Genomic DNA, 24,873 nt, shown 5'->3' with positions numbered 1-24,873 from the left:
AGCAGAGCTACGAAGCAGGGCAACCACAGAAGAACATTACAAGCTAAACCATCCGCAAGTCATACTAGATTGTGCAAAACAACATTACCGGCCATTTTGGGTCTGTGGGCCTTATGTTGCCCACACCTGTTGCAGAGGATCAAATTGGATGGATTAAGTGACTATCTTGGCTCATGAGGCCTCATCCCATTCATCAGGGGTGAAGTCCAGTAGTTCCTCTGATTTGGAAGTCCTGTTATTGTTGCCTTGAAGTGAAGAGCAGCATATGTGTAGCCCCAGGCACGGTCTAGACTGAGACCTACTTTCATTCACAATGTAACCGCATCATATCATGTGGCCTCAGGTCATTCTTTTGGGCAATAGGGCACAGAGCATGATCCTAAGAAAAGACTATATACGGCAGCTCTAGTGGAGAGCAAGTTCTGCCCATGAGCTTGGCTTTAAAATAGCAAAATGCCAATGGAGTGCCATGAAGGGCCTAGAAGTGCAGATTGCTGCAATATGAAGTCACAAAACAAGAGAGGCTGAACAGTATATAAATCCAAATAAATGGATGTCGTGGGCTCCCAGATTTGGACTGGAGAGACCTGACTTTGAATCCATTGTTCACCTGTCAAGACTTTGAGCCAGCCACTCTCCCTCAATTCAACCTAGCAGGACAAAGCAAAATAGCCCCCATGTACAACCCCGAGCGCCTTGAATGAAGGCTGGGGATATAAATGTGATATAAATAAACACGACACTGCACTGCTTTGCTGCAGTGCCGTCCACACCACGGGAGTAACCATCCTGTTGTATGGGAAGGGAGAGGAAGGATGAATCCATATCCTCCCTTCTGCCTTAGCCACTGAGAAAAGGCTGTGCCAAGAACCTTCTGCTGCTGTTTGCACAGCTCAAGGGGATCTGCACTCTTTTCTCTAGGCAGGCAAGTGCAGGGCTCAGTCACCTGAATTGCTTGTCCTGGGGCCAAAACAGACATTACTTTAAATCTGTGTCTAGCAGCTATATCTTTGCTTTCATGTTTACTCTAGAGTAAGCACAGGGCCCTCCAATTTGTCTTGGGAACCTAGTATGGGATGTAGCGGGCTTTGAAGTTTTTGATTGGGGGCCCTGCACCTATTCTTGAGAAAAAATGAAAAAAAAAGATGTAGCTGCTAGACAAAAGATTTAAAGTAATGTCTTTTTTGGCCCCTAGGTCACCAGGAGACTGCAGGTTCCAGCTGGCTCCCCAAAGATCATCCCTACCACCTCTCCTAGGTGATAGGAGGAGGTGATGGTGGCAGCAGGGCAGGAGAGGGAGACTACTACCCAGTCAGTTTCCTCAAAGCTACTTGCTCTTGCAGAAATGCCAAGGCAATTCCAAGAAATGCTTTGGAATCAAAGAAACACAGGGCCTGTGTACATGCACAGTGGGAGAGGGCAGTTAGGGTAACTACAGAGGAGGGGTCAGCAAAACAACAATGCGTGTGCCTGTCACAAACCGGAAACTACACAGCACTGCATGGTTCCACTAACACCCCCACCTCCATAGTTCCATGGTGATCATCCTGGCGTGGTTAGCACACATCCTGACATCCTCTGCAGCACAAATGGGTTCCCAGTGGCTGCTCCAGCAGCCAACATGGCTGCATGATCGTAGAGGAAGTCCGTGGTGGCTATAGCATCGCCGGCAGTGGCAGATGCTCTAGCTGGCAGACTCTATGGTCGCGGCCTGGAAGTCCTCCGGAGCCCATTTTAACCACTGGGGAGCCCACCTGACAACACGGTAAGCCATCCTGGGGCCCCTTAACCCTGTTGCAGGGGGGTGGTTAGCTGGGGTGGCTTACTAACCATGCCAAATGTGTTTTTCTCCCCCCGCATGACATGCTAAGCCATCGTGGTTAGCCAAAAAAAGCCTAACCATCACAGCTTAGCATTAAATGTGAAGAGGGCCACACTCAGCTAAGAGCAGTTTCGACTTCACATCGTCCATCCTTAAACCACTTTTCAATCATTCACAATGTAATGGAAGGAGAGTTAATTTATGGAGGTGCCAGGCAGAAGGGATTCCTTTGAATGTGAGCAGCAAACAGTTGTATGATGAAGCCACCTGCCAAAACTAATGTCTGAGGTTATATTATAAATGCATATACAACAACAGTGTGAAATACCAAACTCAACTGAAATAAACTCTTGCAAAAATAAAGTGCCACCTCACATACACAACCAAAGTCCTGGAAATGAGGCAGTAAATTGGTCTTCTATATTTATGTATTACTATTATAATCTATTAATTATGTCAAGTCATTGCCCAAATGAACAGGGAAATATATAGCGATTAAACAATGGGTGTGATTGGCAGTGCAATACTATGTATGTCTACTCAGAAGTAAGCCTCACTGAGTTCAGTGGGACTTTGCACACTTACCTGGGAGTCAGTCCCATTGAACTTAGTGGGACTTACTTCTGAGTAGACATGCACAGCATTGTGCTGTTAATCTTTCTTTGTGGTAGCTCAAAGCTATCAGATCTTGCACTATGCATTTATGGTTAGGTTAGATACATACATACATACATATGGATGCTTAGTAGAGCTGTTTGCTTTTTTTACTTATCTTTGATTTTGCATTAACCTTTCGGGCAGCATTTGCCACATCCCCTTTCTTCTGAGGCCTCCAAATGTCCCTTGAGCAGTCAACAGGTTCATAAAATAATTTAACTGGATGGGCACAGATTTTGTCCTCCTTGGCTTTCTTCAGGTGCATTCGTCCTTTCTGAAGAGAATGAGGTTTCGCATCAGGGGTATTATAAAAGGCATGCTGATTTCCTCGGCTGCTGATGTGAAGAAAGGGGGGGGACAGGAAGAGTTAGTCAGATTTAATAGAGAACTCTGCAACTATAACATAAAGGATGCACAGTTTCAGCAACACATTATCAAAAATATTACTTCATATTAAGGATATGAAATGGCATACATACAGGCATCGGGGTTTCTTACTGGATGACATATCTGTAAACTAAAAAACATACACAAACATTATTCAAAGTGATGTGAGCAAATACTAAATAGATAATCTTTTATTTTTTTATTTGCTAATAGTGCAATCCTATATATGTCTACTCAGAATTAAATTATTTCGATTTGAATTGAGATTCTTCCCAATTAAGTGAATAGAAGATTGCAGCCTAAATTCACTTTTTGAAAAACTGCTTTCTATTTTAATAGTTATCTAGATGCAGAAACAAAGCACAAACCTAAACAACAAAAGCCCCAGATTTCCAAAATCCTTTTCCTGGGAGTCCACTGACCTGACCTGGTTTTGCACCTATGAATTGGAGGGAGCAATCCTATGGGGATAGGCAGCCGCCTCCAAAGTCAGAGGTGACCGCCTATCCAACGCAAGGCAAGAGAAGCACGGGGGGGATCGTCTCCTCTGCGCTTCTCCTGCCCTGCATTTGCAGCTAGACAGCCAATTTTGGCTCTCTAGCTGCGGGAAGTCAGAGTGGGGGTGGTGGCGGCGGCTGGACAACACACAGGATATGTCATACCAGCATTTCTGCCCTCCCCACCCCAACCCCGGGATCACCCCTTTTCTGCCACTACGCACTGCTCTTACAAGCGTGGAGTGTGGGGCTGTTCCACACTGCCTTGTAGGGAGGGAGTCAGTTCTCCAGGAACTGACCTTGGAATGTGGGCTCCGAGGTTGGTTCCTGGGAACCAACCTATCCTATGGCCGCCTAGCCACTGACTAGCAGCCATAGGATTGCACCCTAAGAGTGTTTTTACACATCATAAAAACAGATCCAGATTGGGTCAGCTTGGAATCAGCTTGATGAATGCATCTGATTTTTTTTCAGAAACAAAACTGCTATCAGGAAATTCCATGTTCCCATTAATTTCAGTGGAGGCAACTTCTCAGTAGATGTGTTTGATGTGTCTCATTTGTCACCTCCAACAGAGGCCTATAATCCAGACTCTTGTGTAATCTGGTGCTAAAAATAAAAAATCAAATTCTGCACCAAGATAGACTGAATTCTGCAATCTGTATAGAAGTCCAATCCTATGCATGTAAACTCAGAAATTCAGTGACTCCCAGGAAGGCATGCATAGTATAGCATCCTAAATTATGCAGATTGAGCAAATCAGCATTATTTTATTTTACACGATTTATTCTGCAGTGTTTACCATTTTGTATAATTTATTCTGGTTCTATTATTCATGAGCAGAATCAAGGAGCTATACAACGCATGGAAGTCTGAACCTCCTAACTACTGAAAATTTCAGCAGGCGTTGTCCACGTAGTCTCAAACCTATAATCATAGCCCTAAGGGCTAGAAACTTTTTAAAAAAAATAAAAGCTGAGATGTTCAGGAACATGAATACTGTATTAACAGCAATTTCTGAGCTTTTGATGAATTATCAGACATACACACAATTCTGCCTGTACTCAAAATTTAAATGTTACAGTAGAAAACATGCCGGCTAGCAGAAATTTACAAAGAAATGTAAACCAAAGTTTCTGTTTAATGCAGTTCTTTGTCTGCCACAAGGTCATGAATTTTCATTATCTGGCATGCCTTTCAGAAGTGTTGTTCAGCCAGTCCAATAAAAGATATTGCCTTCTTGTTTCAAATCACAACGTTGAGGTCATTTACTGGTGAATTTTCATTTTCTTTTTGGATCTCCAGAACCAATTAGCAGTCATGGCTCATTTGGAGAGGTGCGACTATATCACGCAGACTGCACATGCACCCTCAATTATCACGTTTCTTTGTTTACTCTTGTTTATCGCTACCTTTCTTTTAAAAGGGATACCTGATGCTTCAGATGAAATTCATGCTGTGAATCAAGAAAGAGGTACACTAAGAGTTATCACTGACTGCTGGTACACGTTTGTTTTCTATCCTGCCGTCATCTGTGATTTTGCCCGATTGGAAGCATTACCCAAACCTGCAAAACCTTTTCTTCAGGAACCACAATAGGGACTTATTATTATTTATTAGATTCATATACTGCCCAACTGGCAAATGCCCTTTGAATGGTTTGAAGAGGGGAGTAGACAAATTCATGGAGGATAAGGGCTATCAATGGCTACTAGTCATCAGATGCCTATATATCACCTCCAGTCTCAGACGCAGCATGGCTCTGAATACTAGCTGCTGGCAAACACAAGTGGGAGGGCACTACTGTGCTCATGTCCTGCTTGTGAGCTTCCCATTGGGGTGTCTGGTTGCCCACTGTAGGAAACAGGACGCAGGCCTAGACAGGCCTTTAGTCTGATCCAGCAAAGCTCTTCTTACATTCTTATGGCAGGGGTGAGGAACCTCAGGCCCAGGGGTCAAGTCCAGCCTGCCTGGGGTCCCAATTCAAATCTCCAGGGTTCCCAAGTAGTCACAACCCTTCCCCAGGCCCCCCTTCCCCCCCCCACAACCAACAATCATTCAATGGTTTCCCAGCTTTTGAGACATTCTATTTCTATTTAAATTATAGTAATTATTTATAAATTTGCATCTACATTAGTAGATGTAATTGTTACACAACACCATGCCCTCTTTTGTCCTCATTTGTGGTCATGCATTTCCTCTTTTTGGTGATGTGTAGTGGCCACCCTACACCCACACTGGTATGAACCTGCTAGGATTTGAAGACTGACCATTAGATCAGCACACAGCAGAAGAGCAGGGCCTTCTTTAGTGATCTTTGTGGAACTCCCTCCCATGGGATGGGTCTTTGGCCCTCTCTTTAATTGCTTTTATTTGTTTTGTTTTTTTTAATGTATGACATTTCTATACCGCCCAATAGCCGAAGCTCTATGGGCAGTTCACAACAATTAAAACCAAAAAATACAGCATAATACAGGAATTTAAAAGTTTAAAACTAAGGTATAAAGCCAAAGTAAAAAGCAGCAGCAGTGTAAAGATTTAAAAATACAATAACAGATTTAAAAAGAACAGAAACTGAAGACTGGGAAAATAAGACGGTCTTTACGTACCCCCCAAAAGACCACAACATAGGCAGCAGGCAAGCCTCCCTGGGGAGAGCATTTCACAAACAGGGTGCTGCAACAGAAAAAGGCCCTCTCCTTAGTAGCCACCCACCCCATTTCATTTGGCAGGGGCACCCAGAGAGGGGCCTTGAAGACCCTCTTAGGGTCCGGGCAGACCTTAAGGGCATTCACATCCCTTTCATTTCAATCTCCTTTTAATTGCTGATGCTGAAGTTCTAAAATTGTTATTGCGCTGTATTTCATCTTTGCTAGTTGGGATTGGGATGTTTTAATGTTGCTATCTTTAGTTTAATTGTATTTCCTACATCTTTTATATTTTAAAGTGCTTTATGATGACTGTTGATGAGATTGTTTTAAAATGTATTTGTATTAGTTAGGTTATATCGTAAGCTGCTTTGTGGAGCGTATTTGCCTGGAAAAGCAGCATATGAGTACTCCAGTAAATAATTAAATAAGGGCGCAATCCTATGGCTGCTAGCCAGCAGCTAGACAGCCATAGGATTGGTCGGTTCCCAGAGAACTGACCCCCACCCCCTCCCGTGCCACCTCGTAGGCAGCGCGGATTGTCCCTGCACTCCGTGCTCTGAAGAGCAGCACGGAGTGGCAAAAACAGGGAGTTCCCGGGGGCGGGGCGGTTGGAAATGCCAGTACGACAAATCCTATGTGTCGTCCGGCTGCCGCTTCCCATGCTCCGAGGTCCCAAAGCTAGACAGCCAAAATCGGCTGTCTAGCCTTGAAAGCCAGGTGCAGGGAGCGAGGAGGAGATCCACTCTTCACCACTCCTCCTGCCCTGCACTGGATAGGTGATCGCCCCCAAGCTTGGAGGTGACCGTCGATCCAGATAGGATTGCACCCTAAATTGCATTTAAAACTTTTTAACAACATTGACCCACACGCACTTTAAAATGGGCATAACACCCAAAAAACGGCAGCTGCAAACACAATCAATCGTTGTTTCCTGCAAAGTTGCATTAAAAGACAGGGAAAGCTTTCTGGAACAACAGTTGTTGTTGTTTGGTCCTGGCATTAGAAACCAATTAGAGAGGTGACCAGGCAGATCTCTTTCTCAGGAAAGAGGTACCGTGTGTGGGTGACACCACAGTAAAAGCCCTGCTCCTCACCCCTGATAATTTCACTTACATGAAAGATGGAACCTACTCAGAGCCTCATGAACTGATCACAAAGAACGGGGAGGACAAGGGACTCCCAAAGATATCTAGGAGCCAGGCCATTTAGGCCTTTAATGGCAAGCACAAGCTCTTTGAATTGAACTTGGAAATACATAGACAGCTGGTGCAGTTGTGTCAGAACTGGTGTTATACGATCTCTGCATCAAGTCTCTGGGCTACAGCCTGGCAGCCCTTGTTCTGTCATCCCACCTTCAAGTCTCTGAAAAGCTATTTGCCTCAATCCTGCCAGGCAGGTCCACTTGGAAGAGCAGGCATCCCATATGCATGGCTGATGCTCATGTGGGTACGTGCCTGAGTGTGTATCCACAGGCACATCAAGATTATCATTCAGTCTTCAAGATGCTGAATGTGTATTTTGATGTGGATTGAGATGTATATCCCCATCTTTCACTATCATCAGCTGTTGCTCACGAGTAGAGCTGCATCAGCCTACATCAGCCCTCCCAAAACTGGTTCCCTCCAAATGTATTGGACTACAGCCGCCATAATCTCCCAGGCAGAATGGCCATTATCCTGCTTGGGGGATGTAGTCCCAACTGGAGGGCACCCGGTTGGGGAAGGTTGGTGTACATAGTCATGAAGCTCACAGGGTGCCTTGGACAAGTCATTGTCTCTCAGCCTAACCTACCTCACAGGGTTGTTGTGCAGATAAAATGTCAAGGGAGAGAAACCCATATACTCTCCCCTTGGGCTACCTGGAGGAAGTAAAGGATTAAAAAATGTAATAATATCTAGGAATTCAAGTGCCCTTATTATTAACTAGCACAGCACCCGCTGCTTATGTAGAACATGAGCTTAGAGTGTAAATAAGCCATCAGCCCAAAGAAGGACAGAGATTTTTAAAGGACTTATCGCCAAACACTAAGCATAGTGTCCCTTCGTTCAGGTTGCACCTATTTACATTAAAAACCCACCTGCCTTTTCCTGGTATGGTGAAGCACAACGCAGCAAAAGAGACCACCATTTTCTGCTTACCACGTGTTCATGGACATCACTGTAGTCCTCCATGATCTGCTGATTCTGATAATGTTCTAACTGCTTTTCTGCCAGGTCCACCCGCTGCAGCAGATTCTCAATGAAGTGCTGGAGCCTGGCTTTGCCCCGAACCTCCTTCTCGGCAGCTTCCTCCAGGAAGTGATTAAATGTGACAACTTCTCTGTAAGGACAAAAAATGCAGCTCTGTTGGAATTGTCCTTGTGAAGAAGGCTGGCCTTTCGTTATCCTCTTTAACAAGCACCAGGAAAGCGTGGATGCCAGCTTTTAATTCAGAGAGCCTCTTGCCTGTACTACAGGTATATTCTGTGCCATGTGCAACATTAACCTTCCCCGGACCACAGGCACAGAACTAAAAAGTGAACAGCACTGATGTAATTTGTCTTGCACCAGACAGGCCCACATCCCTTCTGAAAATAAAAGTCCAGGTGATAAAAATGAGTTCTCTCCTTCGTGTCATATTTGCCCCAGGCCTGATCCTGCACCAGCAGCACTAGATTGTGCAGAGGGATGATTTTCAGGCAGAAGGAACAGCCTTAGTGGCAAGAGAGCTGTTTTGCCACTTTGGAAAAGGGGAATGGCATAAGAACGTAAGAAGAGCCGTGCTGAATCAGACCAAGAGTCCTAGTTCAGCATTTGTGTACATAGTGGTCAACCAGCTACCTGTGGGAAGCCCACAAGTAGAACATGAATGCAGCAGTATATTCCTGCTTGTGTTCCCCAGCAACTGGTATACACAGGCATACTGCCTCAGATACTGGCGGTAGCATATAGCCATCATGACTTGTAGCCACTGCCAGCCTTCTCCTCCATGAATTTGCATAATCCCATTTTAAAGCCATCCAAATTGGTGGCCATCACTACATCTTACAGAACTATGCACTGAATCTCCCACCATTCAGCTTCATGGAATGACCCCGGGTTCTAATATTATGGGACGGGGAACGTCTCTCTATCCACTCTCTCATATGTCGGCATTTGGGAGGAGAAGGCTGCATTTAGAATTTTCATGCTCCCCCGAATTCAGTGGAACACAAATGCTTCACTGTGCATTTGAAGTCTCCTGTATGGGGTTTAGGCATTCCCTTAGATTGGAGCCATCAAGTGATGTTCCTTGAACTGAAATATGATTTCAAAAGATTGTATGATTATCATATGCATTCTTTTAGAGAAGCCTTCCCCAACCTGGCACCTTCCACATGTTTTGGTCTACAACTGCCATCATCCCTGACTACTGCCATGCTGGCTGAGGCTAATAGAAGTTGTAGTCCAAAACATCTGAAGGGCATCAGGTTGGGAGAGGCCGCTTTAGAACATGAGCATCATTAGGAAATGTGAACCCAGCTCATCATCTAAATCCATTTGAAACTTTGCTATGAACATATGAACTCTCTTGCTATGAAGCCACCTTTATACCATGTCAGAACATTCCCCCGCCTAGCCTAGTCCTCCATGAGGCAACACCTCTCTGAGCCAGCTCCAGGTTTGAAGAGCCCCTCCTCTGTCAGGGACCCTGGTGGGTTTATCTAGTGGAGGTGGCAGCACTCCAAGCACCAGCCTCCCTTCTATTTTCCCACCATGCCCCAGAGTGACACTAGGTAGGGGTTGAAGTAGCACCGTCATGAAGCAACGTCCATGCAGAAGATACGAAGCCAACAGCAACAACCTTAGTAAATAAAGCTGATTGAGAACAGACTACCCAGCATGCTGCTGCAGGCAACACTGAACAGGAAACTGAAAGCACAGGCCCTTCCTGGGATGGCAAGCCAGGATGCCCAATACAACACAGAGGCATTATGGGAAACTGAAAGGGTGGCGAGATCCAGCTGCCTGGCACTGCTCAGAGTGCTGGGTCAGAAAGAGAAAATAGGGCTGCCCAGGGCAGGCATCAGCCATGGGCCTTGCCAGGGCAGTGGGGCCCTGGCAGCTGCCCAAGGCTGCCAGATGCTGGTGCTGGTGGTGCTACAGAGTCTCAGGCAGACAGAGGTCTTTCCCAGCCTTGCTACCCAATATCCTTTTAACTGGAGATGCCAGAGGCTGCAACTGGGGGCATAAGCATGCAAATTACATTCTATCACTAAGCTATGCAAAGAAAAACAAAGATGGAAATAGCTTGCTATTAGTCAGCTGGCCTTGAACCAGGAACCTCCTGAAATATACACAGGGGTGCCTCTCATGCTGTGGCACTCCAGGTTGTAGTAAGTATTAGGCCCCATGCAACTAAAGTGAGTCATGACTAAAGCTGCAATCCTAAATGCACATATTAGGGTGTCAAGCTAATTAGGGTATTAAACAGTGGGACTTCCTTCTAAGCACACATGCCTAAGATTGCACTGTTAGGCCTGTTGCTCTCAGTGGGGTTGCTAATCACAACCAAGTTGTCCCATTGCTTTCAGTGGGACTTATTTAAACTGGTTTGGGGACTGAAACTGCGCTGGACACCCTCCTATGTCAGGAGGACAGAGGGAGCTTCAATTCTCCTGAGGCTCTGAGGAGCTTTCAGTGTTTTTGTATATTTATTTATTACACTTAAACCCAATGTTCCTCCAAAAAGCTCAAGTTGACAGACATGGTTCTCCTCATCCTCATTTTATCTTCACAACAACCTGGAAAGACAGGTTAGGCTGAGAGGTAGTGGCTGGCCCAAGGTCACCCAATGAACTTTACAGCTGAGTAGGGATTTGACCTTCCCAGACCTTATCTGACACCTTAGCCCAGGCTTCCCTAACCTGGTGCCCTCCAGCTGTTTTGGACCTCAACTCCCATAAGCCCCAGCTAGCACGGCCAATGGTCAGGAATGCTGGGAGTTGCAGTCTGAAATATCTGGAGGGCACCAGGTTGGGAAAGCCTGCTCTAACCACTCCAGCACATTGGATCTTAATACCATCCATATCGCTGAGCATGGTATGCTTCTGGACAGCCCAGCTGGGATGGAATTGGGAGGTATTGTCTTGAGAAGCCTCTGGTCCTTCTGGGACCTCTGGTAGGTCCCAGAACATGGTGCTCTGCCCTGTGGTCTTTGATAGATGGGGTGCTGCAAAGTTTGATCTTATCTCCCAGGCTTCTTTTTAACATCTATGTGAAACTGCTGAAAGAGGCCATCCAGAATTTCTGGCAGGGCCATCACTAGGTCCTGGGCCCAAATCTATGTCCCATGGTCCCAGATCTATTCCACAGAGACCTGAGTGTCTATTGATGCCAACTGGAGGTTTTCTCCTTAAGTTTTTGTTGTCCTGGGGGGTTGGGGGCGATTTTCAAGGGGGATTGCAGCCGGGGAGGGAAGGATCAACTCTCCCTTCCCCACATGTGGCAACATTCCCCCCCCCCAAAAAAAAACTGTCCCTGCATGGCAATTATGCTGAGGGATTAAAAAAAATCCTTTTCCCATTGATTCAGGATGATTTGGGGCAGGGTGCAAATTCGCTGTAGAATTTATTTTATTTGAGATTATTTGGCTGAGAAATTAATTTGCCTCTTATGAAATTTAATAAATCCTTGTAAGTAATTCTATGTTTGCGTGTAAATCAACATATGCATATTTTATGCAGATTTGTATCTTGTGGGCCTGGGGCCGGAATCTTTTACATTCAGCAACACCCCTGGTTCCTGGGCTCAGGTGTTACCACTATGCAGATGACACCCAGCTTGTGCTAGTGCTCTCTCTCTCTGTTTCAGTCTTCAAATCCTGAGGAGAAAAGGAAGTTCTGAATTGGTTGGTATCTGGTGGCAGTTTTGGACACACTGAACAAACTGAAGCTTAATCTAAACAAGACAAAGAGAAGGTTAGCCCAGAGTTCTGGTGAGCTAGGGGCAGCTATACAGCCTCTTTTGGACAGAGTTGCACTACCCCTGAAACAACAAACTTGCTTTGGAAGTACTTCAGGATCCAACCCTGCTTCTGGATGGCCAGTTGGCAGCAGTGGCCAGGAATGCTTTTTACCAGCTTTGTCTTAATACACCACCTGCACCTTGTCTTGGAGAAACCAGGCCTGGCTTTAGTCAGTCATGGTCTAATCACCACCAGATTAGACTATTGTAAGACAGTCTATGTGGGGCTGCCCTTGAAGACAGTCTGGAAGGTTCCATGGATTCTACATTCCAGAGTTTTGACTGGAGCCAGTTGATCACAGTATGCCAATCTTGTACCAACTACACTGGTTGCCAATTTGTTTCAGGGCTCCATTAAGGATACTGTTTTTGACCTTTAGAGCCTTATGTGACCTGGGACAAGAATATCTCAAGAATCGTCTTCCTCCATATGAGACCGCCAACAACTTTGTTCCTCTTTGGAGGCCCTACTTTGGATTCCCCCACCAGCAGTAATGGGTGGGGGGAGGTACCTGAGACAGGGCCTTGACAGTTGTGGCACCCAAATTTGGAGCAGCTTCCCAAGGAAGACTTTGCCTGGCCTCATCGCTACTCACTTTTAGATGCACAGCAAAGACAGAATGGTTTCAGTGATCTTTTAAAGAGGACCATCCTTAGGTATTTTGATGCTACTACTCCCTTTTTAGTCCTTGGTCCTTTAATCTCTCTTTTGTTATCCTTGTAATTTCTTGATGTTTTTATTTACTATGTATTGTTTTGACCTACTTTGAAATTTTTTTTTTAGAAAGGTGGAGTAAATTCTTCTAAGAAAGCCATGAATAACTGCAGTTGCCCTGGGGCTCTTTTCATAACTGATTAATAGGTATGTGGCTTACAGTGCAATCCTATGCATGTCTGCTCAGAAGCCCCACTGAGTTCAATGAGGCCTACTCCCAGGTAAGTGGTTATAGGGTTGAAGCTTCAACAGCCGAGCAGTAAATTTAAGAGTAAGTTAAAAACCCAACTTTTGGATATATGGCACAGGTTTACATTAACTGAAATAGATTTTATTTGGTTGTAAGAACAAAATGTGCCCTTGAAAAACTCCCAGGGCAAAAATGGGAGGGTGTAAATAACTGACTGAGGAAATTCTTTGTTACTTCCAGAATAGCTAAGCATTAGAAAGGACACAAGGACCTGTCTTATGTTGCCCAGCACAGATATACTGGAATGAATACCTATTGTTTGCAATGAATAATGTTTTGTAACCAACTTCATAGAAAAAGGAATTCAGACTTTAGTGTGGGGAAAAACAATGGCCCCTATCACTTAGAAAGGGCAGGAAACTCTTAAGGTCTTATTTAGGGTTTATTTATCTTAAGATTCATATTTTCCTTCACCCATGAAACATCAAGCACCTGTAAGAACACAGAAGAGCCATGCTGGATCAGACCAAAGGTCAATCTACTCTACCATTCTGTTCACATAGCTGCCTGTGGGAAACTCACAAGCAGCAAATGCTGATGGACATAATATACCTCGATTTCAGCAAAGCTTTCAACAAAGTGCCCCATGGTATCCTGATTAGCAAACTAGCTCAAAGTGGGCTACGTGAAACAACTATCAGGTGGATCCACAGTTGGCTACAGAATCGGACTCAAAGAGTGCTTATCAATGGGATCTTCTCAAACTGGGGAGAGGTAACGAGCGGGGTACAGCAGGGCTCAGTCCTGGGCCCAGTACGCCTCAACATTTTTATTAATGACTTGGAGGAAGGAGGTGCAGGGAATGCTGATCAAATCTGCAGATGACACAAAATTGGGTGGGATAGCTAATACCTTGGAAGACAGAAACGAAATTCAAAGTGATCTTGATAGGCTGGAGCGCTGGGTAGAACACAACAAAATGACATTTAATAGGGACAAATGCCAAGTTCTGCACCTAGGAAAAAGAAACCAAATGCACAGTTACAGGATGGGGGATACTTGGCTCAACAACACTACAAGCAAGAAGGATCTTGGAATTCTTGTCGATCACAAGCTGAATATGAGCCAACAATGTGATGTGGCTGCAAAAAAGGCAAATGCTATTTTGGGCTGCATTAATAGAAACATAGCTTCCAAATTACGCGAAGTACTAGTTCCCCTCTACTCAGCACTGGTTAGGCCTCATCTTGAGTGCTGTGTCCAGTTCTGGGCACCACACTTTAAGAAGGATGAAGACAAACTGGAGAGCATTCAGAGAAGGGCAACAAAGATGATCAAGGGACTGGAAACAAAGCCCTATGAGGAGAGACTGAAAGAACTGGGCATGTTTAGCCCTGAGAAGAGAAGACTGAGGGGAGATATGATAGCGCTCTTCAAGTACTTGAAAGGTTGTCACAGAGAGAAAGGCCAGGATCTCTTCTCGATCATCCCAGAATGCAGAACACGGAACCATGGGCTCAAGTTACAGGAAGCCAGATTCCGGCTGAACATCAGGAAAAACTTCCTGACTGTTAGAGAAATACTACAATGGAACCAATTCCCTAGGGAGGCAGTGGGTTCTCCCACACTGGAGACGTTCAAGATGAGGCTGGACAGCCAACTGTCAGGGATGCTCTGACTTGGATTCCTGCACTGAGCAGGGGGTTGGACTCGATGGTCCCATAGGCCCCTTCCAACCCTACTTTTCTGTGATTCTATAACTACTTGGAAGTAGTGTGTGGGCTGAAAAGTGCCTGCATTTACAGCTGCCTGCAGTTGTACAATTTGCACGTTGGCAGTGACTCCAAGGCCTGCTCACAGCTCCCACAATTGCAGGAAGTGCTGCAATATGTACTAGTATATCTGTGTACTTCCTGTTCACATGGTACTTCCTTTGCATTGCCAAGCATGTGCATTTTCGCAAAGGTGCACCCAAATCAAATGATGGAGAACGTTCAGTACGGTTGCAGAAGTATGAGCCAGGCATCCCAAATTGGCAAACCTGATGGCATTTCACATCAACTCTTCCTTTGGCTAGGAGTGGAGGGAGTACCGTTTTGATTCCCTACCTAGAGAAGGTTCAGCTCCAAAATCTGGTTGAAGTGAATAAGCACTGTCACCAGAATGCATAACCAACCCCCAACACCCCACCCCTTGAGTCTTGAAGAATATGGCCAAGAATTTGGACTCACTCCCAGGAGCCTTGGAACTGGGTCGTTTCCTTCAAAACAAAGTACCGGGGGTGGGCGGGAGACAGATATGGTTGATGATTTTGTGAATATTAATCTTTGCAGTGATACATGGAAGAATAACACAAACTGAAAACTGACCTTTTGCTTTATATCACTAGGATCCACATGCATGTATACCCATGGTACTAATTTGTTTGGTGCAGTATTGACTTCTTGGTACTTTCGCTGAGCAAATCCATACCTAGCTAATGTACTGATGATAATACTGATGATAATGTACTAATGGCTGAGAGACAACCACGGGGATGTGTTACGTTAGTGGAAATTGTTTTTAGCTGTTTTAAATTTTATATGTTCTAATCCCGCTGTAAGTCGCCTTCAGTCTTTTATAAAGAAAAAGGCAACTAAGAAATCTAATAAATACTAACAACCACCACCACAAAGCCATGACTACATATCTAAACTAGCCCTCATGCATAACCCTTGAGTCTTTTTTCCTGCCTCTCTCCCTCTCTCTCGTCCTACTTTGAACAGTAGGCTCTCCAAAGCATGGACATTTATTTTATTGACTATAAGCCACTTTGAGGCTGACTCAGTGGTGGAAAAGCGGCATATAAATGTAATATTATTATCATTATTATTATGCCATGCAAAGGCTGTGGGAACAGAATGCTGGATTAGATAGGCCTTTAGTCAATTCAGCATGGCTTTTTACGTTCTTACGTTGCTGTCACAATATAAATTGCTTCACTTGCCCTACATCCCATTTGTTGCCCCTCTGCCCTAATTTCTATCTCATCTATACTCTAAAAAAAACACCTTGTCTTAGGTCATTGGTTTCATTGCCTTCTTTCTTCTTTTAAAGCCTGCGATAGAACAAGAACCTGGCTCTAGACTGAGGATGCAATGCAGGCTGAGAAATTGTAGCTGCACAACAAGCCCTTATCAGGAGACCTCAGATTCTCCTTGGATTTCTTTACGGAGCCTGGCAGTCCCCAAACTCCAGCACAGGGCTTGGCAAGCACAAGGCAGGCAACCAAACACCAAAGGGAATAAATCATATTCATAGCAAATGTTCAGCTTTAGGTGTTTGCAGCATTCCCTGAGAGCAGAACCACTCTGACGTCTTGTTCTCTTGGCCCCATGGAAGCCCATATTGAAAACACTGAGGTTCTTTTACTTAGTTCTAAACTAATCTCATCACTCCCATCTTCCACAGAGGCAGTCTGGAAACAGGAGGGGACTCTAGCATAACATGAAAATCAGTCTGGCCAAAGGTACAGAGGAGGTCATGCAGCTGAATACTTGGTGGGGGTGGGAGGATTCAAAAAGCCAATTATAAATGGATGTCATCCCAGGGTGAGATGGAAATTAATCATATTATGGTGGAACAAAAAGGACTTCATGTACAGCGCAATTCTGTACATGTCTACTCAAAAGTAAGCCTCACTGAGTTCAATGCAGCTTGCTCCCAGGTAAGTGTGTACAGGATGGCAGCTTTACTTATAGACTTCCCAAAACATCACCTGAACTGCCTGAACAATGTGATTCTGCTTTAGATGCCACTGCATAAATAGTGGGTTATGCTATAACAGCTAAAATGGCATCCCATTACTTCACAAGCGGAGCACAGCCACCCAAAACTCCCTTTAGTGAAACACACATTCAAACTAAAAGCACAAGAACTCCACCAAGGAGGCTCTTAGGCTATTTCAAAAGATCTTTCTAAAGTGTCATAAAATAGGCTTGTCAATAGACCTTTGCTTGATCACCTGGGGTGAGTAAAATTTGTCTCCAGACAACCAAGCATAGAAACTTTTGTTCACTGGAAGGTAAGTTGTTTTTGCTTTCAGGCATCAATGTGCATTAGCTAATACATTTTACGTTTACATTTGCTGCATGTATATCCCACCTTTTTTTCCTCTTGCAAGGAACCCAAGGTGGCTTACATTATCTTCCTCCTTCTCCATTTTATCCTCACAACAACAACCCTGTGAGGTAGGTTGGGCTGAGAGCCTGTGACTGGCCCAAAGTCACCCAGTGAGCTTCCATGGCTGAGTTGGAACTAGAACCCAGATCTCCCAGCCCAACACTCTCACCACTACACCACACTGGCTCAAATAGAGATATTTGTGGACAGGAGGACTAGTCAAAAAAATGTGGACATACAAGGACATCGCTACTCCATGCTACCCCACCTTCCCGCTTGTTGTTGTGTGCAAGTACCTTGTCTGGCACTTATTTACTGTAGCAGGTGGCAACCACTGATGTGCCAGCATGAGATCAGGCTCCAGTGCTGGTATGGGGTACCATTTTTGCCCACTTCCCAGTGCTGGAATGCTTATAGCCTCACCCTGCCTACTTGGAAATAAGTCTCACTAAATTAAGTGGGACTTACTTCCTAGTTAATGGTGTTTAGGATTGCTGCTCTACACCTCTGAGCTATTGGGCTAGCCAATTTTAGTAACAGCAGCACCATACATTTAACTGAAACATGTCAAGGTGTTGTAAACCCCCTGAAGGGGGTCTGAGAGTACTAAATGACACTAAAACCACAGTCCTTGGTTGGTTTGCTCCCAATTTCTTCCACTGGTGTCAATGGGAACACCAGGGAGCGGGCAGGCAGAGGACTGAAGCCTTAAAGTAGTTCACATATAAATAATGTATCAGCAATTATTACATTTTTCATGAATACAACATGAAAGTATTTTTAGATGAGCTGGAACTGCCGACATGATTTTGGAATCTGCTATGAATGCCGGCAGGAAGCCAAATTATGATTCTTTCCGAGATACGATCCCATAAGGTGGCATTTGCAGTTCTGACTTGCTGCTGAATTGGCGAAGGGGGGGGGGTACTTGGAAACAAGACCTTTATATCTTTACCTCCAGTCCTGAAGCCAAAGCACAGCAGGACATAGTGCAGCCCCTATACCAGGGTTGTTGAACTTATTTCAGCCCAAAGGCTGAATTCCATTTTGGAGAAACTCTCGGGGCCGCAATCCAGTGGTGGATGTGTCCAAAAGCAAAAGGGGGTGGAGCCAGGCAAAAGGGGTTGGGCCAAAAACACCAGCATATTGTAGCTTACAGCTCTTCCTGCCAGTAGCTAAGCCTTAGGAGAGGCATTTCAACCTTTTAGAATGGGGAAAAAAAACTGGGAAATGATAAGTGGTCGAGGGAAAGGGAAATCCCAGACGGCCAGATTTGGCCCTCAGGCCTGAGGTTCCCCACCCCTGCCCTGTTCCACTTATTCACAGAGAAGCATCTTCCTCTACAGGTGATCCCACCAGATGGCATTTGGACTTTAAAGTCTCACCCTTACTAAATTGCTTGTTAAAAAGTTCCATCTAATAAATTTAGATGATTTTGATGATGCTTGGAACCCAGTTCTTAACATCCTGATGCATGCCTTCTTCTAAAATCTGTGGATCAACACCTCAAGGCAGAAACTGTATACTTCCTGAAGCTGAGGTGCACTCTGCATCATGGGAAAAAGGAGACACAGACATAAATAAGTGGCGACACCTATAAGTCATTTGTATAAAACAGAGGTGAGGAACCTGCAGCCTGCATGTGGCCCACAAGATCTCCGGCAGCACCTCTCCTTCAATCCTGAGTTGTTCCCAGCGAAAGGCAGAGGCTGCACAGAGTGTCCCGGAGAGCAGGGAAGAGCACTTTGAAAGCACTGATCTGGCTTTCAAAAGGCATCCCTGCCTGGATGGGGAGGCGACAGCCCTGCTCCCTGCTAAGGAGGGAGAACTGGGCACTTTCAAAAGGTGTCCATTTTGTGGCAGTGGTGATGTGTGTGTGTGGAAATGGATGGGAGCATGGGGTGTGAGAGTGTGTATGAGATAAAGAGAGTAAGAGAGAAAGAGTGTGCGGTGGGGATGATCTTAATTTAAAATCATCACCCCCACATTCTCTCTCTCGCTCTCTCTCAGTCACTTTCTCAAGTTCATCAACCCACACGCTGACCCAATTCGCACACTATGACAGCAAATAACGGGTTAGTTAACCCAAAATTTGCCACAGTGCATCCAAGTCGCATTCTATGGTCATTCTGGATATTCCACCTCCGATCAGGACAATCAGGGGTTGCAACATGACGTCCAAAATTGGACATTATAGTTTAATCATGGGTTAAACAACCCACAGTTAATTTACAATTAGTAAAATCTAGAAGTGTATGCATTTGTTTAGTTGGTATAATTTCATTCCTACTGCAGTATGTTTCCAAAAGGAAGGGCAAGTAGAAGGTATGGACTACAGGAGAGGGAGCTGGCCATGCTGGCTGAGGGGTGATGGGAGTTGTAGTCTGACACATCTGAAGGGCACCAGGTTAGGGAAGTTGGCTCTATACCAGACCTAGGCCCACAGACCTTCTTGCTCCTGTCTAGTCATGCCAGAAACTCTTGCTGCAAAAAGCCTCCTGCTGCTTCATCAATCATCCTTCAACTTACTCTTCCTTCCTGTGGAGCTCTTCCTCAGACTCCGTAAGCCGTTGCTTCAGCACCGCAATCATCTCCACAGCGATGTCCACTTGCCGGTTAAGGGCCCTCTCTCGCCGCTGAACTTCCTGCTTCTTCTGCGAAAGCTGCACAAAAGCGGCCCGAACCTCCAAGAGCTCAGCCGTCTTTTGGGCCAGCTCTTTGGTAAGCTTGTCGATCCTCTTTTCAATCGTTTTGTCTACAGCGTCTACCATCCTGTTAAACTTCTCTCTTACGTGAGCCTCAAATGAGGCTTTGGAGTCTGTGGTCATTGCCGCCAACCCTGGTTTAGGTTCGTCGGTGGACTCTCCTGACATGTAATTTGACCCATAAGACGCAGGCCTTTCGGCTTCCAACTCCAACGGCTTCCTGTTCCTTGTATTCTCTCGTGCCCCATCGCAGAAGTTTAGATAGGACAACTTTGGTTTCATGACGCTTGTGCCATCCCCAAGCATCCCTTGCATCAAGGGCTTGGAAGAAGAGATCAGTTCCGTATCTTTGAGGGACGAAAACAGGTTGCATTTTGTCAGGAGGCTCCTGTCTTCGTAACTATGGCTGTATTCCAGATGGGCTCTCAAGGAAGACAAGGTCCTAAACCTGGTGTGGTCCCCGCATCGCGGGCAACGAAATGGCAGGCAGACACTGACATTTTCAAATGACTCCTGCCAGGGGTATCTGCTTTCTTCAAAAGTGTTCTGTTGCATTACTTTCCAAAATTCCTAGAAAGGGAAATAACGACATGCTTCTTAGGTTTGTATAAAAAGGTATGCTCTTAGCCAGCCTTCCCCAACCTGCTGCTCTCCGGATATGTTGGACTACAGTGCCCATCACCCCAACCATGGTGAAATGATGGGAGTTGTAGTCCATCATATCTGGAGGGTGCCAAACTGGAGGAGGCTGCTCTTAGCCAAAGGATTTAGACTTTTGCACTAAAATAGAGCTGGACAACTTGTGGCCCTCCAGACATTTTGGCCTACAACTCCCATCATCCCTCACCAATGGCTATGCTGACTAGGGCTGATGGGAGTTGTAGGCCAAAACGTCTGGAAGGCCACAAGTTGCCCAGTCCTGCACTAAAAGTTTCTGAATTCTGTAGCTGAGAAAACTCTACATCAGGAACGGGCAAGCTGTGGGCCTCTAGATCAGCCTTCCCCAACTCCAAATGCTTTGGACTATAACTCCCATAATCCCTGATCATTGGCCATGCTGGCTGGGACTGATAGGATTTTAAATCCAAAAAATCTGCAGGGTACTGGGCTGGGGAAGGCCGCTCTAGATGTTGTTGAACTACAACTCCCATCATGCCTGACCATGGGCCTGGCTGGCTGGAAGCCAACAACATATGGTGGGTCACAAGTCTTCCACCTCTGTGATGCATTTTGCAACTGGAATCAGTGATGCTGGTCAGTGAAATCTGCATACATTTGCATGGCAATTTAATTCCATTCTAAAATGTGGTTTTTTATGGGACCTGGAGAGCAGAATCAGGGTCATGGAGAGGAAGGAAATGCAATGTGTGGGAAGAGGCAATAACAGGGGTGAAGTCAGTGGTAGCACACATCCTTTGCATGCAGACGGTTCAAGATTCATTCACGAGTATGTCCGATTGCAAGGGTCTCAAGCAGCCACACTGGAAAACACCTTGGATCTGCCAGCCAAAGCAGATTATACTGGCCTAGATGGACTCTCGTACACTCCAATCTATGTACATTTACCTTAGAGCAGGGCTGGGCAACTTGTGGCCCTCCAGATGTTTTGGCCTACAACTCCCATCATCCCTTGGCATTGGCTATGCTGGCTAAGACTGATGGGAGTTATAAGCCAAAATATCTGGAGTTGCCCACCCCTGCTTTACACTGTATCTGTCAGTGAGCTCGAGGGGACTTCTGAATAAATATGCATAGGACTGGGCTGTAATGGTCTGACTCAGCAATAATAATAATAATGCTCAGAAATAATAAACTTTTAAAGAGCACTTCTTTAAATGGTCAGAGCACTTCAATTTCAGAGAACTGAAAAAATGAAATGAGACAGATAGATGCGTGGAGGTGCACTTTCTCTGGAGAGGCAGCATGTTCTTTACATGACCAAATCCACTGTAGAGCTAAATAAATCTTAGGTAGCAGTAGCAGAAGTCATGCCTCTTGACAAGTGCAAAAATCTTTCTTCATTTCTCAGCAACTTAGGGTGCACTCCTATGCATGTCTAGACAGAAGGATGTCCTACAGCTCCCAGCATTCCCCAGCCAGCCATACTGGTTGGGGAATGCTGGGAATTGTAAGACTTTTTTCTGTCTAAACATGCATAGGATTGCATCCTTATTGTTTTTTTCTCCACAGCAATGAGGTCTAAAAACATTACAATTTAAAAAAAAGAAATATATAAATGTGGGCCTAGAGAAATATGGTCCAAGGATAAATTTTAGTTTATTGTTAAAGCTAAGCAAGTGTCACCCAAATCAATAGTGGCCAAGAGTCCGACATAAGCTGCTCTGAGTTTCACAAATGAATAGCAGAATATAGGTGCAATAAATACTAATAAAAGAAATGCTTAAGATCCTGCATCAGCCACCACATTTCAGTGTGGTTTTGTGGGTCTTCTTTTATATTTTAGGATCTAAATGTTGTTCCACTGTTAGCTACCCTGAACCTTGGAAGGGTGGGATAAAAATTGGTTCAATGACAAAAGGAATGTCATGTTAGGCAGCCCAATCAGGAGGCCATGTGCATTTATAGTCTTCCTGCTGCCTAACATGATTTGGGGATTTGGGCATGACTCAGCCAAAATTAAGTGCTTCTCAGTGGGACAATGTGTGCTTAATCCTTCACATTGAAATCAATGAGACTTTCAAGTGCTTAACTTTGGAATGTGCCCTTGTTTGTTTGTTTGCAAATAAAAACCGAGCTGCAGATATCAGGAACGTGCAAATCGAGCTCAGGATCAAATGAATTCTGGAAATTAAATCTCATTCAGATTTCAACACAGAAAGTTACTTCAAGGCTGCCTCCGCCTCAGTGAACCTCCAAAACTTATTCATTAAAGAGAATAACAATATTTACTGAGCACCTAAAAATGGAGGTACTGTAAAGAATGCAAGAGAATTTGTGAAAGCACCGCACAGACAGAAAATAAGCCTAACACTATATGGCAGCCTCCAGGACGCAACCCCACACATGCTTTGTCCTACAGCTCCCTTCATCCCCAGCCACTGGGGATGATGGGAGTTATAGGCCAACACTTCTGGAGGGCACCAGGCTGGAGGTGGGTGGGGTGCTGCTATATATACGAATTGTCCTCGAAAGCCGATTTCCCATCAGAGATTCCCTTTTATAGCGTTATGTTACTGACATATCCGGGTCAATAAGGGGGGGGGGGTCGGTGGGGGGGGTATTTCGATTAAGTTGGGGAGAAGACAGAGAAATCGTCCTCCTCTATGACAATCAACTCCAGAGAGAGTGAAGAGTGGAGCAGCAAGGTGAAAGGGAGCAGCACCGGCGGTCTGCGGATGGGAGGAAAAGCGGGGGGGGGGGGGCTTTTGCCCATCCAAGCTTAAGAGGGATGCTGAGGTTGAGGAAGGGGGCGGGGTAGAGAACAGCAAGATATTGCGGGGGGGGGGGAGATATCTGTGGAGGACGGAGAAACGTTGGCCACCCTGCAGAGTCTGGGGCCAAACATGTCTCCAGCGCAGTGGGTTTCCTTCCAGCCGTGACCGCGGATTCCTGCAGGGACCTGAGCTTTGCAGCCAGCCTCCTGGCTGATACAGTGCGCCTGGCCGGGGCTGCCCGCCTGCCTCTCCGGCCCTGCTCCCCGACGCCACTTGAGCCCCCCACCTCGGGCCCCTTCTGAGCCCCCTGCGCCGCCTGCCCTGATTTCCACCAAGCGCCCCCGGCTCTCCCCTCGCCCCAGGCTGTGGCGCAGAGCGCGGCTCTTACCTGACTTGTTGCTGTGGCGGCGGCGGCGGCGGCCGGGGGGCTGCGAGTGCTGCTGCTGCTGCTGCGGGGAAAAGCGGTTTTCGGCAGAGCCGTAAATCACGCTGAAACCCCGGCGCGGGCACACGTGCTCACGCCCCTCTCGCCCGCACGTTCACCCCCGCAGGGAAGGCGGAAGGCGGCCGAGAGACGGGCGGCCTGGCGGGCGAAGAGGCGGAGGGTTTCGGCCAGAGCGCGGAGATCCGCTTCAGGCGAAGGCAGAGAGGGGGAGCCCGAAATATCCGAGCGGAGGAAGGGAGCTTCCAAGCAAACGCGTGGAAGGAGGAGGGGGAAGGGAAGGGGAGGCAGGGCAGGGCAGGGCAGGGCAGGGCAGGGCAGGGCAGGGCAGCCTAGTGGGCAGTGCTGGGCTTGGATGGGGGAAAGCCACGTTTCATTTCGCTTGGCAGTGACCTGCAAAGGGCATCTTCTGTTCGAGCTCAGCCTTCTAATTCCTGGGCTTTGGGAGAGGGCACCGGCACTCCATTAACCCCCTAATGAGAGCAAGCAATGGCCTAAATTTATTTTTTTATTTATATATATATATATATATATATATATGCACACTTTTTGTTTCCTTTATTTTATTTTTTAACCTTTATTTCAACATAAACTTTCATGACAAAAAAAAGGAAAGGCAGGGTGGGAATGCTAGAAGAATTCATAGCAGAATGCACTTGCTCAGGGGCCCTTTCATCTCTTCTTACTTATTATGTTCCAGGGTTGAACCTTGGCACTGCAAACAGAAACCAGAGGGGTGTAGGGTGTGAGTCTTTGCTGGACAAATGAAAGCCTGCTAGGGATGCCAGATGTGTAGCTGTGCGTCAAAGGAAATCCTCTGTGAGCACAATCCTATTCAGATAGGTGGTCGCCTCCGAACTCGGAGGCAACCGCCTATCCAATGCAGGGTAGGAGAAGCATGGAGGGGATCATTCCCTCTGTGCTTCTACTGCCCTGCGTTTTTGGCTAGAGAGCCAATTGCCTCTGTCTAGCCATGGGAGGGCTGAGCGGGGGAGGAGGCTCCTGTATGTCACATTGGATGTGTTGTACAAGCATTTCCGCCCTTCCCAGAACACCTGTTTTCGGCCACTCCACACTCCTCTTGCAAGCATGGAGGATGCTTCTGAGGCAGCATGGAAGTGGGGGGGAGGTCAGTTCCTGGAAAAAAGGATATCCTATGGCCATCTAGCCACTGTCTAGCAGCCATAGGATTGCTCCCTCCGTGGCTTTGAACAAACCTACAGGGTTGTTGTGCGGCCCAGTAGGTAGGAATTGTAAAACACTTTGC

The 24,873-nt window shown here is 46.0% G+C and overlaps 1 protein-coding gene across 2 annotated transcripts; it reads right to left on the bottom strand.

The window, feature by feature from the left end:
* Window positions 1-2,006: 2,006 nt before the first annotated feature.
* Window positions 2,007-23,798, bottom strand: ZNF365 (zinc finger protein 365). 2 transcript variants are annotated; one of them, XM_084841883.1, is made up of 5 exons: window positions 23,553-23,798; window positions 19,594-20,339; window positions 8,153-8,333; window positions 2,959-2,996; window positions 2,007-2,814 (listed from the first exon to the last, which is right to left on the bottom strand). In XM_084841883.1, exons 2-5 carry the CDS (start codon window positions 20,322-20,324, stop codon window positions 2,565-2,567), a joined length of 1,200 nt encoding a protein of 399 aa, XP_084698009.1. In that variant the 5' UTR covers window positions 20,325-20,339; window positions 23,553-23,798; the 3' UTR covers window positions 2,007-2,564. The 2 variants fall into 2 exon arrangements, with proteins under 2 accessions (XP_084698009.1, XP_084698010.1); XM_084841884.1 differs by having other exon boundaries at window positions 2,007-2,811.
* Window positions 23,799-24,873: the final 1,075 nt, after the last annotated feature.

Source organism: Heloderma suspectum, chromosome 3, assembly GCF_057233095.1.
Source record: "Heloderma suspectum isolate Gila_16-S chromosome 3, 16-S_ref, whole genome shotgun sequence".
NCBI lineage: Eukaryota > Metazoa > Chordata > Lepidosauria > Squamata > Helodermatidae > Heloderma > Heloderma suspectum.
This window is presented reverse-complemented; position numbering and strand designations above follow the sequence as displayed.